At 36.2% G+C, this 13,670-nt stretch overlaps 1 protein-coding gene across 2 annotated transcripts; it reads left to right on the plus strand.

The window, feature by feature from the left end:
- Positions 1-1,417: 1,417 nt before the first annotated feature.
- Positions 1,418-11,666, plus strand: capn8 (calpain 8). Of its 2 annotated transcripts, none has more exons than XM_073844666.1 (21): positions 1,418-1,654; positions 2,377-2,446; positions 5,732-5,850; positions 5,985-6,118; positions 6,327-6,495; positions 6,985-7,068; positions 7,146-7,231; positions 7,310-7,384; positions 7,464-7,624; positions 7,704-7,873; positions 8,324-8,335; positions 9,121-9,332; positions 9,924-9,960; positions 10,068-10,133; positions 10,221-10,287; positions 10,377-10,435; positions 10,604-10,672; positions 10,860-10,938; positions 11,142-11,258; positions 11,390-11,448; positions 11,537-11,666. In XM_073844666.1, the coding sequence occupies exons 1-21, from the start codon at positions 1,418-1,420 to the stop codon at positions 11,558-11,560; spliced, it is 2,106 nt and encodes a 701-aa protein (XP_073700767.1). In that variant the 3' UTR covers positions 11,561-11,666. The 2 variants fall into 2 exon arrangements, with proteins under 2 accessions (XP_073700767.1, XP_073700766.1); XM_073844665.1 differs by having other exon boundaries at positions 10,221-10,278; positions 10,371-10,435.
- The last annotated feature ends 2,004 nt before the right edge of the window (positions 11,667-13,670 follow it).

The raw sequence follows: 13,670 nt of genomic DNA on the forward strand, positions 1-13,670 counted from the left end.
CCTGGTGAAAATGAATAGGCTAAACAGAATAAACAGAAATCAACTAGAGCAACAGTACAGGACATGCTACTGTGGTCATTAGCCTATCACCCTGGTCAGACTGGTTTTAGCTGGTGGTTTCCCAGCCTGACCAGCCTGGCCAGGCTAGAAAAGTGGCCAAAACCCCTCTAAAACCAGCCTGCTGACCTATGACTATAGCTAAAAGCAGACTGGTTGACCTGCTAAAACCAGCCAACCAGCCTAGGCTGATTTTAGCTGTTTTGGGGTTTTTTCACCAGCGGGTGGATCATTGACAAAACATTAGACATAATACAGATTTGCATGTTCACAGATTTAAGAAAAACTTTAGTACTTGGCTTAAAAAGTCTTTAAGACTTTAAGCCCTAAATGACCATTTGGAGAGGAGCTACTTGTGCGCACATAAACTTAAATTGGTTTAGACATGTTCGTTCATTGTAACATTTTCCTCAGCTGAAAAGTCAATAGTATTAGCTGTACAATAGCGCCATCTGCCAGATATTAAAGTCGGTGAAGCCAAAGTGTGGATTTCTAATCGGTAGCACCTCATGTGTTTCGAAATGAAATAATTCAACCATTTATTTCATTACTTGAGCACTATTTTAATATGACACTACTGAGTACAACATGCAAAATCAAGATCTTTTCTTTTCCATCTCTGTCGAAATCCCAATAAGGAAATTAAATACTACGCCAACGCTTTATCTCTGTGGAACCGGGAACTAACAACTGAAAGGTAAACACAGTAGGCCTGAAAACAAACGAAAAGCCTGCAAAGGAAATACTACAAAGTAGCATACGAAACATACAGAAAACTCCAAATCGCAATCAAAATGTTTATTGATGCATTTGGCATTTATTTGTGGTATATGCTTTTCAGTTTGCAAAAAACCATTACGACCGACGCAACAAAAAAAAAACAAAAAAAACTGGAAGTTGAAGCGGTTAGGAAGCACTGTCACGTTAATGTCTGTGGTTTTGAAGCGATTTTAATGTTAAACCAGCACGCAGGGCCCAGGGGTGTGGTGTTTGGGTGTTTGGTCATGTAGTGTAGATCAAAAACAGATACTTTCATCATTTCTGCTATAGCTTTTTATTGAAATCAAGTATTTTATGTAACTCACTTCTAGTTTTAGATGTAAAACTAACCAAAACATTCACATCTTTCCTTCCATCATAGTATAGCTACTACAATGTGCTTTAGAGAAGTGTGTATTCATTTTGCATCACAGGCTTACATGATGTGGAAAACCAGTCTGAAAACAACACCTGCCCCCATGTGCTGAAAGGTGGGTCTGGCTCCACCCCTCACCGCTTTACCATACAAAACCAGCATCAGTCTCACACAAACACGCACTACACAAGCTTCAGAGAAACCTGAGTACGACTATAGGGCATAATGTCTAATATCGCAAAAATTCTCTCTAGGAGACAGGATAGAGGAGAGGGAGTTGGAACAAATGAGCAGGCGATTCCCTACAACAAGCAGGACTACCAGAGCCTGAAGCAGGAGTGTCTGGCCAAAGGAACCCTGTTCTGTGACCCGACCTTCCCCGCTGAATCCGACGCTCTAGGATACAATGAACTCGGGCGGTACTCCTTCAAGACCAAAGGAGTGCAGTGGAAGAGACCTAAGGTACTTGCAGAGTGTGTTTGCTTTGTTCTACACAGGTGGAGTTTAGGTAAATATTAAGGTGTGCTTTTGTGACCCTAGTATGTTTAATTGAATTTATTTTACCTGAGAGGACTCTTAAAAATACTTTTACCCAATTACTTACATGTAAAAATAAAAAATAGTGAGGTTAATTCAATATAAAGTAATAATATTGATATTAAATATTAATATAAGTATAAAACCATCCATGGAACCTTAACATTCCAAAAAAAGTTTCTTTATGTTGGAAAAAGGTTCCTCAGAATATTGGAATGTTCTTCACAATAAGAAAAAGTGATTCTTTTAGAACATTTATAAATGGTTCGTATTGTTTTTATCCATAGATTAAGCCGAAATGATAAAAAACGAATGGTTTAAAGTTTAAAAAATGTTAAATTAATGTTTAATTGCTGCCTATGGTAACTGACGGCAGCTCAGGTTCCTCTTTAGGCGTGAGGATGATCTCATGTGTGTTGATACTTACAACATACTTACTCTGCTTAAAACTTTGCATTGTTATATAAATAGGATGCTTTTTATCTGTGTTTTTTTTTTCTTTTTTATGAATACACAAACCATCAGTTCAACTGAAACTTCAACATGCTGTTTGCTCAAAGCAAATAACTCCTTTTGTTGTTCAGGTGTACGATTACATAGCGTAACACTATCACCTGGAATTGTTCTGACATTGTCTCTTTTTAAAGGAGCTCTGCTCAAACCCTGAGTTCATTGTGGACGGAGCCAAGAGGACAGACATCTGCCAGGGAGCCTTAGGTGAGAAAAGAGCCTTTCAATGATGTTCGGGTGTGTCCTGTAAATAACTTACAAATTCCACGAACACAGGCTAATTCAGTACTGAAATGCAAAATCAAAAAATGTGATGAATATGGAATTTCAGGTCATTTTATTATGAATTGCTATAGTACATTAAGTGTTTAGTTACCTCTATCTGCTGGTGTGTCTGCTGTATGTTGACTTGAGTAAACTGTCCTCCACCCCAAACCCACACAGACTTGTATTGTGCAGTGCTAATGACCCTGACACAACAAATATGATACACAATTTCTCAAGAACACATTAATAACAATTAATTTTAACATTTAAATATCAATGTTTAATAAAATAAAAATGATTCTAGTTTAAATGATTCGTGTAGTTGCAAATGAATTGGTTTAAACTGAACTGAAATTAAGTGATACGACTCGGTACCTCTTTCAATTGAGGTATTTTCAATTTAGTTATTTCTCAATTAAGAACTTCTAAAGCTTCGTTCAGACTGTCAGCCCAAATAATCACATTTTTGTGCAAATCTGATACAAATTCACGCAACAGTGTTTAAGTGCCACGTAAAAATTTTTTACGAGATTAAAGTCGAAATGTTGAGAATAAAGTCGAAACTAGAAAAAAAAAGTTTGTCAATACAAACCTAGAAGTTGGTTTGAGAAACCTGGACCAGAAAGTTTGAAAAGGTTTAAAAAAGTTGAGTTTAAAAAGATTTCCAAGTTTTAAAAGTTTTAAGTTTGAGGGTTTTCAGTTTGAAATAGTTTGAAGTTTTAATGTTTTAGTGCCACGTTTAAATTTATTTTATTTATTTTTTTAATTATGAGATTAAAAGTCAAAATGTTGAGAATAAAGTCAAAATGTTTCAAGAATAAAGCTAAAATTACACAAATATACTATAAATTATGAAAATATATTTGAAATTACGTTTTTGTAGAAAACATGCTGAACGTCTTTGCAGAAACAAGCTTGAGTTGTTGTAAAGTGCCATTCAAGCGGAAAAAGACATACAGGCTTGCTTGTGTACACACCTCTTTGAGTTTTGAAACTAGTAGAGATGGCAGCACGGAATAAACCCACACATTCCAGCTTCCTGAACTGAAATTGAAGTGATACGACTCAGTACCTCTTTCAATTTAAGATTTTTTTCATAGGCATTGGTAAAAATAAGTTATAAAGTAAGATGTATCATTTACTCCTAAAAATTAAGGTTCTTTATTCTGTCTATGGTTCCATGAAGAACTTCTGAAGCCTCTTTCAGACTGTCAGCCCAAATTAAATTTTTGTGCAAATCAGATTCAAATTCATGCGACAGCGTTTTAGTGCCACGTTAAAAAATGAAGAAAAAAAAAATCTAAAATTACGTGAATAAAGTCGAAATGTTTCAACCCAGATAGCACACATATGTCTGCAAGATGTTTGTTAAAGATCTCTTGATCTGGAAAGCATCTGCTGTGTACAAACGTCTGGCAGATGTCTGTAAGATGTCAGTTTTACATACATTCTAATTCATAAACATCTTAAAGACATCTAATAGACGTCTATTTGACATCTGATAGGAAACCTTCAATAGACGTATTGCAGATGAGCAAACTATGTCTTGCAGATGTAAATGCAGATGTCAAATGGACATCTCCGAGATGTACGTGTGCTATCAGGTCAAAATTACGAGAATAAAGTCAAAACTACAAAAATAAAGTCAAAATTACAAGAATAAAGTCTAAACATTTTGAGAATAAAGCCGAAATATTTCAAGAATAAAGTCTAAATATTTTGAGAAAAGTCTAAATATTTCGAGAATGAAGTCGGAATTATGAGAATAAAGTCAAAATATTATGAGAATAAAGTCGAAATTTTGAGAATAAAGTCGAAATGTTTCGAAAATAAAGTCGAAATGTTTCGAGAATAAAGTTGAAATGTTTCATTAATAAAGTCGAAATGTTTCGTTAATACAGTCGAAATGTTTTGTGAATAAAGTCGAAATGTTTCATTAATAAAGTCGAAATGTTTCGTGACTAAAGTCGAAATGTTTCGAGAATAAAGTCGAAATTAAGAGAATAAAGTCTAAACATTTTGAGAGTAAAGTTGAAATATTTTGAGAATAAAGTCTAAATGTTTTGAGAATAAAGTCGAAATTACAAGAATAAAGTCTAAACATTTTGAGAGTAAAGTTGAAATATTTTGAGAATAAAGTCTAAATGTTTTGAGAATAAAGTCGAAATTACAAGAATAAAGTCTAAACATTTTGAGAGTAAAGTTGAAATATTTTGAGAATAAAGTCTAAATGTTTTGAGAATAAAGTCGAAATTACAAGAATAAAGTCTAAACATTTTGAGAATAAAGTTGAAATATTTTGAGAATAAAGCCGAAATGTTTCGAGAATAAAGTGGAAATTATGACACTAAAGTCTAAATGTTTTGACAATAAAGTCAAAATTATGACAATGAAGTTGAAATAGAATTAGAAGAATAAGGTCAAAATGTTTAGAGAATAAAGTCGAAATCTTTTGAGAATAAAGTCGAAATTACGAGACATTAAAGAGCATGAAAAAACACATTATTGCAATAGACATATCAGTTGTATTTCGCTATAAAACTGACAGATTTTGAAAGCTGAGACTTTGGAATATCTCTTGATGCTCCCAGTTGGGATACACTGTGTGGACCGTCAATTATTAAAATCAGATTCCATCTGAATATGCACAAAATTTGGGCTGATAGTCCCGAATGAGGCTTAACATCCACGGAACCTTTACATTCCAAAAAAATGGTTCTTTTAGAACTGTTCTGTAAGGAACCAAAATGGTTATTCTAGAGCATCACTGCGAAGACCCCTTTTTGAAATCTTTATTTAAGAGTGTTCGTGCTCATGGAGCAAAATACATTCTCAAGTTTTAGTGCTAAGTGGTTAAGAACAAAGTATGAGCAACAACAATAGTGATGCTAGATTTAGCAACCACTAATTAAAGTTGCCTCACAATACAAGTGCATTTCTTGTGTTGTGGAAAAACATATTGTGAGACATGGGAGTGGTTAAAAACTCAAGCTTAAAGGTTGTACATTCAAAACCCCACAATGGTCAATCCATCATTATCAAGCAAGACACATACACCCAGGATACTCTTTGAGCAAAACACGGAAGCCGAAGATTGTTCCTGGAAAAAAGTTGATCCTGGAAGGCTAAATCTGTATTATGCAAACTGGAAGTCAGTTTGCATAAAAATTAAACAATGAGCTCAATGCAGAAGTATTTTATACAATGCATGTGATACATTTGCAGGTGACTGTTGGTTGCTGGCGGCTATTGCATCTTTGACTCTGCATAATGAGGTTCTGGAACGTGTAGTTCCACATGGACAGAATTTTACACAGGACTATGCCGGCATCTTTCACTTCCAGGTCAGTTAAGCTCAAAAAGTATGAAAAGTCGGACCTCACTTGAGTATTAATTACAACACATAACCCTATTAGAATTCGAGTGATAAATTGAATGGACACTGTCCGATTGATTGGTGTTGTTTTCATCTCTTCAGTTCTGGCAGTTTGGTGTATGGGTGGACGTTGTCATTGATGACCGGCTGCCCACCAGAGATGGGAAGCTGCTGTTTGTTCATTCAGCTGAGGGCTCTGAGTTCTGGAGTGCCCTGTTGGAAAAGGCTTATGCAAAGTAAGTGTGTGTTTTTCAATATAAATTACCTGCTACTACTTACCTCAACTGTAACGGAGGTCAATAAAATACTCATCTGAGTCATCTGGAACACTTGGTAAACACGTTGCCTACAACCACAGCCTACAAAACACACAATGTTCTTACAACATGTCACATATCCATGACATGACCAACTGGTGGTGCTGATTTTTCCTGTATTTTGAAGGTTAAACGGCTCATATGAAGCTCTGTCGGGAGGTTCGACCACTGAGGGTTTTGAGGATTTCACTGGAGGCATCGCTGAGAACTATGAGCTGAGCAAAGCTCCTCCATATCTGTTCAAGCTCATGCAGAAAGCATTGACACTGGGATCACTACTGGGCTGCTCCATTGATGTAAGTCCCATTCCACTTCATTTCATTTTGAGCTTATATAAAGCAAGAAAAATCTGTTTAGTGGATCTGTGGTCTAGTTAACAAACTAAGCTTTTATTTACAAAGCTTCAGGATAACCATTTTCTTGTAAAAGCGAAAAATTTCCATATGCTTCATGGGCGTTTTGCAGGCGACTTGCAAAGAACACTTGCCACATATGCAAATTGGTTGGACTCACCCTTATTTAAAGGAGGATTTTGTGTTTGGAAATAGTAGCTCACTTGTAGCTCACACTAAATACCTGGAATTTCAAGTTATACAATTATTATCATTGCTGTAAATCATAATAATATGGGATGCACTGATGAACATGTTGGCTGATAATGGTAATTATTTATATTTTGAAGATGGTAACCAATATTTTAGCAGTCATTACTTAAGTCTTTAGTGTCAAATGGTGTATATAATGTCATGTTATCATACTAATCATATGTAATACTCATTGAGTAGATTACCAGTTCATACGAGTCTGAGGCAGTGACGAGTCTGAAGCTGGTGAAGGGTCATGCCTACTCCGTCACAGGCGCAGAGGAGGTCAGAAACCGGCAATATGGATTTGATAAGAAAAACTCGAAAGAGCTCTAATGACTGTCACCTTATTGTTTCAACAGGTTCATTCCTATGGCCATCCGGTTCAACTAGTGCGTATCAGAAACCCATGGGGTCAGGTGGAGTGGACGGGCCCTTGGAGTGACAAGTAAGTTTCTCTAAACAGATCTTACTCCTTCAACACCAGTCCGAAGAGTTCTGCAAAACATTTCCAATTCTTTTTCAGTTCCAAAGAGTGGAACAGCGTCCAACCAGAGGAGAAAGCTAAACTGGATTATTCAGGTGAAGATGGAGAGTTCTGGTAAGAGAACTTGAGCTTTTCACCCTCAACAATGTGGGAGTACATAGATGAATACTGACAAATCCTCTCGTTTTGTCAGGATGGCGTATTCGGACTTCATACAGCAGTTCTCAAAGTTGGAGATCTGTAATCTGACACCAGACACTCTTTCAAGCGAAGATGTGAATCACTGGAACTACAGCCAGTTTGAAGGCAACTGGAGAGTGGGATCCACCGCAGGGGGCTGCAGGAACAATCCAGGTAAATCAGATCAGCCACAATATGCTTAAAACCTAAAGCTGTTGATCCAACATCTGACCATTTGGTTTCTTCTCTCCAGCTACATTCTGCTCCAACCCTCAGTTTGTGATCAAGCTGGAGGAAGAAGATGATGATCCTCATGATGGAGAGGACGGCTGCACGATCCTAGTGGGTCTGATGCAGAAAGATAGCCGTAAAGACAAGCGGTTTGGAAGAGACCTGAACACCATTGGCTTCGCTATCTATAAGGTAACTATTAGTACTGCAGACATCATTTCCATCACCACAAACAACTTCACAGCAAGCAGAACCACCAACCTTACAATCACAATCACATCGTCTTGGTTCCAGAGGTGTTCTCATTCATTTTCTCCAAGTTTTCAAAAAATTCAAAGTCTTGAACTAAACTAACCTGCTCCAAGATTAATCACAATATTTCTAATTTTGATTTGAAGCAGTTATCTTCAAGATTCATAGGTAGTGTAGTTCTTCACCTGGAGCTTGACCAAATAATTTTTTTTTTCCTTAGAAGAAATTCTCTATAGAGAAAATGAATGTGATTTTACTTCAAGAATGCAACTGTTACATTTGATTTAACACACTTTTCCATTTACATTACCACTGTTTCACAGTATATTTTTGTGGTGAATTGTAGGAATTTAAACACTAAATTATTTTACATTCTTTGGTGTTTTTCAGGTTCCAGATGAGGTGTGTATGAACCCTATATGTTTTGCACATAAGAGTAACTGGACACCACCAATGTAACCATTTCTTCTTTCATTTTTGTAATACAATGGAGACCTTAAAGTGGCATGATAATTGTATAAATAAATATGTAAATGGGAAAAAATATATTTTCCTAAGTAACTTTACGTTTACTGGCAAAAGTTTCTCAGGAAAAAGCAATACTTTTGAGATAGAATGCAATATTTTTGGGGTGAACCCAATAGTTTTGCCAGGGATACAAATGTTTAGTGTTTTTGGGGCGTATGCAGTACTGAATGCAGAACGAAAATGTTTTGCAGGAAGATTTCTCAGGGAAAAGCAACACTTTTGTGAAAAAATGTAACTTAAAGAGTTAGTTCACCCAAAATTCTGTCATTAATTACTCATCCATCGTTCCAAATCTTCGGAACACAAATTAAGACATTTTTGATAAAATCCGAGAGCTCTCAGACATGAGTCCTACCACAATCAAGGTCCAGAAAGGTACTAAAAACATCGACAAACTGAAAATCTTAATTTGTTTTCCGAAGATGAACGAAGGTCTTGTGGTTTTGGAACAACATGAGGGTGAGTAATTAATGACAGAATTTTCATTTTGGGGTGAACTATCCCTTTGTTTATTTTGTAAGAGAATGTGACAATTTAATGAGCAAATGCAAAAGCACTAAAATTTTCCTCCCAACCTATATATATTTTTTTCCCCTTATTTATGTTGTATGTATGATTTTTCAAGGTATAAGGCTTTTTTTTATCCGTTTGTGTTGCAGTTCAGGGGTCGCAATAACATTCATCTCGGTCCTGATGTATTGCTGCGTCAGCAGTCTATTGCCGGGAGCAACACCTTCATCAACCTACGAGAAGTGAGCGAGCGCTTCAAACTGTCTCCGGGTGAATACGTCATCGTCCCCTCCACTTTCGAGCCCCATCGCAAGGGAGGCTTTATACTGCGCGTGTTCACAGAGAAAGAAGCTGCTGCCAGGTTTGTAACAAGTGTTTTTAGTATATTTCGACATTCGTAGTTTAAAGGAAAAAACAATCGGCGCTGTTAACTATTCCACAGATAAACAAACAGTGTTCCAACCAATCAGCGTCAGGGGTTTGGTGTTGTGGACTTTCCTACTGGTGCTGGGATGTGAGGGAGGCGGAGCGAAAGTCCACAACACCAAATCCCTGACGCTGATTGGTTGGAACACTGTTTGTTTTTGTGTGGAAAGGTTGGTAGTGCCGATTGTTTTTTTGGCATATCTCGGACCCTAGGCTGACCAGAGAGACGCGGTTTTTTCACAGACAATTTATGGGGCAGGCAGCGAGCGGATCGTGAAGAAAGGTCAGCTGAAATTGACACTTTATGTTTTAGGCTAGAAATCGCTGATACAACCTTTAAATAAACATGGGTTTATACAGCTCTCATTTTAGACCACATGGTGGTGCACATGTTCTGTTTTGCCTTGAGTGGATATTTGGTTGCTATCTGATTGTCAGATGAAAAAAATGTGTAAAACTGTACTCTAAACAATCTTGTATTTGCACCCAAATGCATAAACAATGTTTCTGACTCTCATCCCTGCAGCCCGATGGATACTGAGATCAGTGGAGATGTGAAAAAGGTGAATTCATCATGTATTATGAGAAAAATGATATATAAATTCATATATACCCCATATAAAGCAAAAAATTGTATTCTTTAATTATATATATTTTTTCCCTTTACCAGCTGCACATATCCGAGAGTGATGTGGACCCACATTTCAAACACCTTTTTAATCAGATTGCTGGAAATGTAAGTCAAATGACTGGTCATTTTTAGTTTTGAGTCATTATCGTTATATTTTTTCCCAGCACGCATGATCTTGTCTTCACTCTGCAGGACTCGGAGGTGTCTGTGTTTGAACTACAGCAGATCCTGAACAGTATTACCTCAAAACGTAAGAAAACAAACTTTCCCAATTTTATTCACCGTATATGTTTAACATTCTGTGCTTATCATTCTCAAAATGTTTTATGGTATTTCACACAGGAACCGATCTGAAGACAGATGGATTTAGTATGGAGACCTGTCGCCACATTATCAGCCTGCTAGATGTATCCTTACCTCGCTGGATTTGAATTAATACTACATGGATTGTTGCAGTTTTTTTTTGCCAGCCAAATTAATATTAGAGTAATACTTTCAACATACTGCTTTAATCATAAAACACAGCAACCAAATGAATCAAATTAACCCTCATAAAACCCTTAACCCTGATCTAGAAAGATGGCAGCGGCAAACTCGGGCTTGTGGAATTTCACGTACTGTGGATAAAGATCCAGAAATATTTGGTATATATATTTATTTGGTGTAAAGTAAAGATGAAAAATCTGTAATATCAGCCTATAACCAATATGGTACTATTGCGCATCCCTACCACAGAACAGCAACTTTGTGGTCACTAATGTTCTGATAAATTCTTCACTGTATTTAGCAATGTTAAATACCCATTGTGGATTTTCTGTTATACATCACCAGGAGATTTTTAAGAAGCATGATACAGACAACTCAGGCACTATGAGTTCGCATGAGATGAGAGATGCCGTTAAAGAAGCAGGTAGATACGGTGTTGTGTTTGTAAAAATTGCCGGAATAAATTTACCGGTATTTTTGAAAAAGTTCCTATTCACACATGATCTCTTAAGAGTAATTTACCAGTAAAGACTATATGTGTGAAAAGGTTTTATGTAGTCATCCCTTTCTTCTTAAAGTGGTCATGATAATGAGTAAAGTAATAGTTGTATGTGCTTTTCTCCACAGGATTCCAGCTGAACAATGACGTACTTGAGGTGGTAGTCTCACGTTACGCCAATCAGCAGTTCGCCATTGACTTTGATTGCTTCGTCGGCTGCCTGATTCACCTGGAAATGCTTTTTAGTACGTTTTGCTGAAGATTATCCAATGCAATGCTTTTAATTACTGGAAATAAATAGCTATGAACAGGAATTACAAAAGCTTGTTTATGCATAGTTTACAGTAACATATATTTTCATCTGTTCTTTCCACAGAAATATTCAAAACGTTCGACAAGAAGAGCACCGGGAAAATCGAGCTGGATATACTGCAGGTGACACAAGTGTGAACACGAATTAAGATTCTGCTATCTTCTCAGTGTAGCATTTTCATTTACAGATTTGATGTTTTGTGTCTTGCAGTGGCTCTGCTTGGCCCTTAGTTAAAAATCCACATACGTACCGTGCACCAGATTGCACCAGAAGTCCATTCATTTCCTGCAATCAATCTGAAGAGGATGCAGCAGACCTGAAACACCCAAGAGTAAAATCAACCAAAGATGTTATTATCTAAACTTGGAATTGCTTACAAAATGCAATTTGTTCATGGTGCTCATCTGCTAAAAATAAAACCATTTACTATGATAAAGATGACTAAATCACATTTTTCATATTTGCAAAGTTATTTTGATCATTTGATGTTATGTTTACAAATAATTACCATAGTTTCAACTAAAATAGCATAGTCCATTGTTTTTTACTGTAAAAATCATTAATTAATGTGGTATTGAATTATTATTATATTCATATAGAGTGTTCTCACAAAGTGTCATCAATCGTCCATATTGGCGGCAATGAACGTAAACAATCCCACTAAACCGAATGAAACTGACATATTTTGCTGATTATTGCTACTGAAAATGGTCAATTATTGTCATGTTTTGGGCTGTCCTAATCGATCAGACTGAGAAAAACATTTGGAGTGCTATAGACTGACAAAAGTTATAATAAATCAAGGTGAAGAGTGCAAAAAACTGTCTGAGGAACAAAAAGCGTTTGTGGTTGGCCAAACCGAACTGGGATTTCCAGGACAAGAATCTTGACAACAGTCTTGTCTGTTCTTATTTCCCGTCAGGTAGGTAAAATTTTACGCTAATATCTAAATTAATACTGCTCGTATGTATCTTTCCCACCTATTAACTTAAATTGCGCCCTTTCCTGCTTACTAAATCTTTCTCTATATGATTTACCAGCATCTACACATTTTTTACATTGTTCAGACAGCATAAATTAGCAGAATAACAAGTTCAGTAGTACATTAACCGTGCAATCCACGCTGTTTTTTACATCCGAATATTGCCAGAAAGGCCGCGCATCCAGGTAACTGACCAAATTGTAAGTGGAAAATACCATGTTATTTACATATTGTAGCAAGGGTACTTTCTTGTTAGCGCCTTCAAACAGTCACTTAAACTCACAAACATGGTCTGACATATTTTGCAATTTGGAAAACTATTTCATGTGAATCTGAGAGACTAACGATTCGCTGTTCATTAACTAAAAGAATGAAACACTACAAACCACTGCATTCATGATTACTATAATAAATAACATAATAAATACCAGTCAGCAACTTCCACAAGCATAACAGACGTTTTTTGTAAAGCCTTATATGTTCAAAGTTCAAAATGGCGGCGCCAGCTCTTGCGTTAAAAAAAATAATAGGCCACAAATGATATATTTCAGGTGAAAATATAGACACTGGCCAAATTTCACAACTGTCCTTCCGCTAGTATGGAGATAACTAAACAAGGTAAGAGGCGTTGACACAGGATCCATCTTTTAAATGGTTGCGTCATTATAAATCTTGAACCCCTGCAGATTGAGAGTAACATCGACCTGAGTATCAATTTTTAACCAACAATATCCAGTCATGTAGCGTCCGTGGTCCTGCATTGTCTGTAGTCTGTGCAGAATCAGAACTAGCGATGCTCGATTTGCGAATGAATCACTCGTTTGAATCGGTTATTTTCAATCAAATCTTCTTAAATCACTCGAACAGTCCACTCACGCTCTGAATCGTTTGGAGTAGTTTCTCAGTAACAGGTTTATTTATAGAACACTGCAGCATTGTATGAAAATATAAAACTAGCCACCACAAGAAGCATTTAGAAGCATTGAAATCTTTGCAGTTTTTAGTCACATTATTAACAACAATAACTGTTTTTAGTTTGTTTTAGAAGATTTATTTAAGATCTGTTTATTAATTAAAAAATGTCTTATATATTATTTTATGTTATTATTTTTCATAAAATGTGACCACAAAACTAGTCATAATGGGTCAATTTTTTGAAATTGAGGTATATCACCTAAAAGAGGAATAAACAAGCTGTCTGTTGGGTCAGGATTCGACAATATTTGGCTGTACAACGAGATAAAGCTATTTGAAAATCTTTGGGTGCAAAAAAAATCTAAATATTGAGAAAATCGCCTTTGAAGTTGTCCAAATAAAGGGCAAATACTAATCAAAAAGTTCCATGGAACATGACCTTTACTT

This window comes from Garra rufa, chromosome 7 (assembly GCF_049309525.1).
Source record: "Garra rufa chromosome 7, GarRuf1.0, whole genome shotgun sequence".
NCBI lineage: Eukaryota > Metazoa > Chordata > Actinopteri > Cypriniformes > Cyprinidae > Garra > Garra rufa.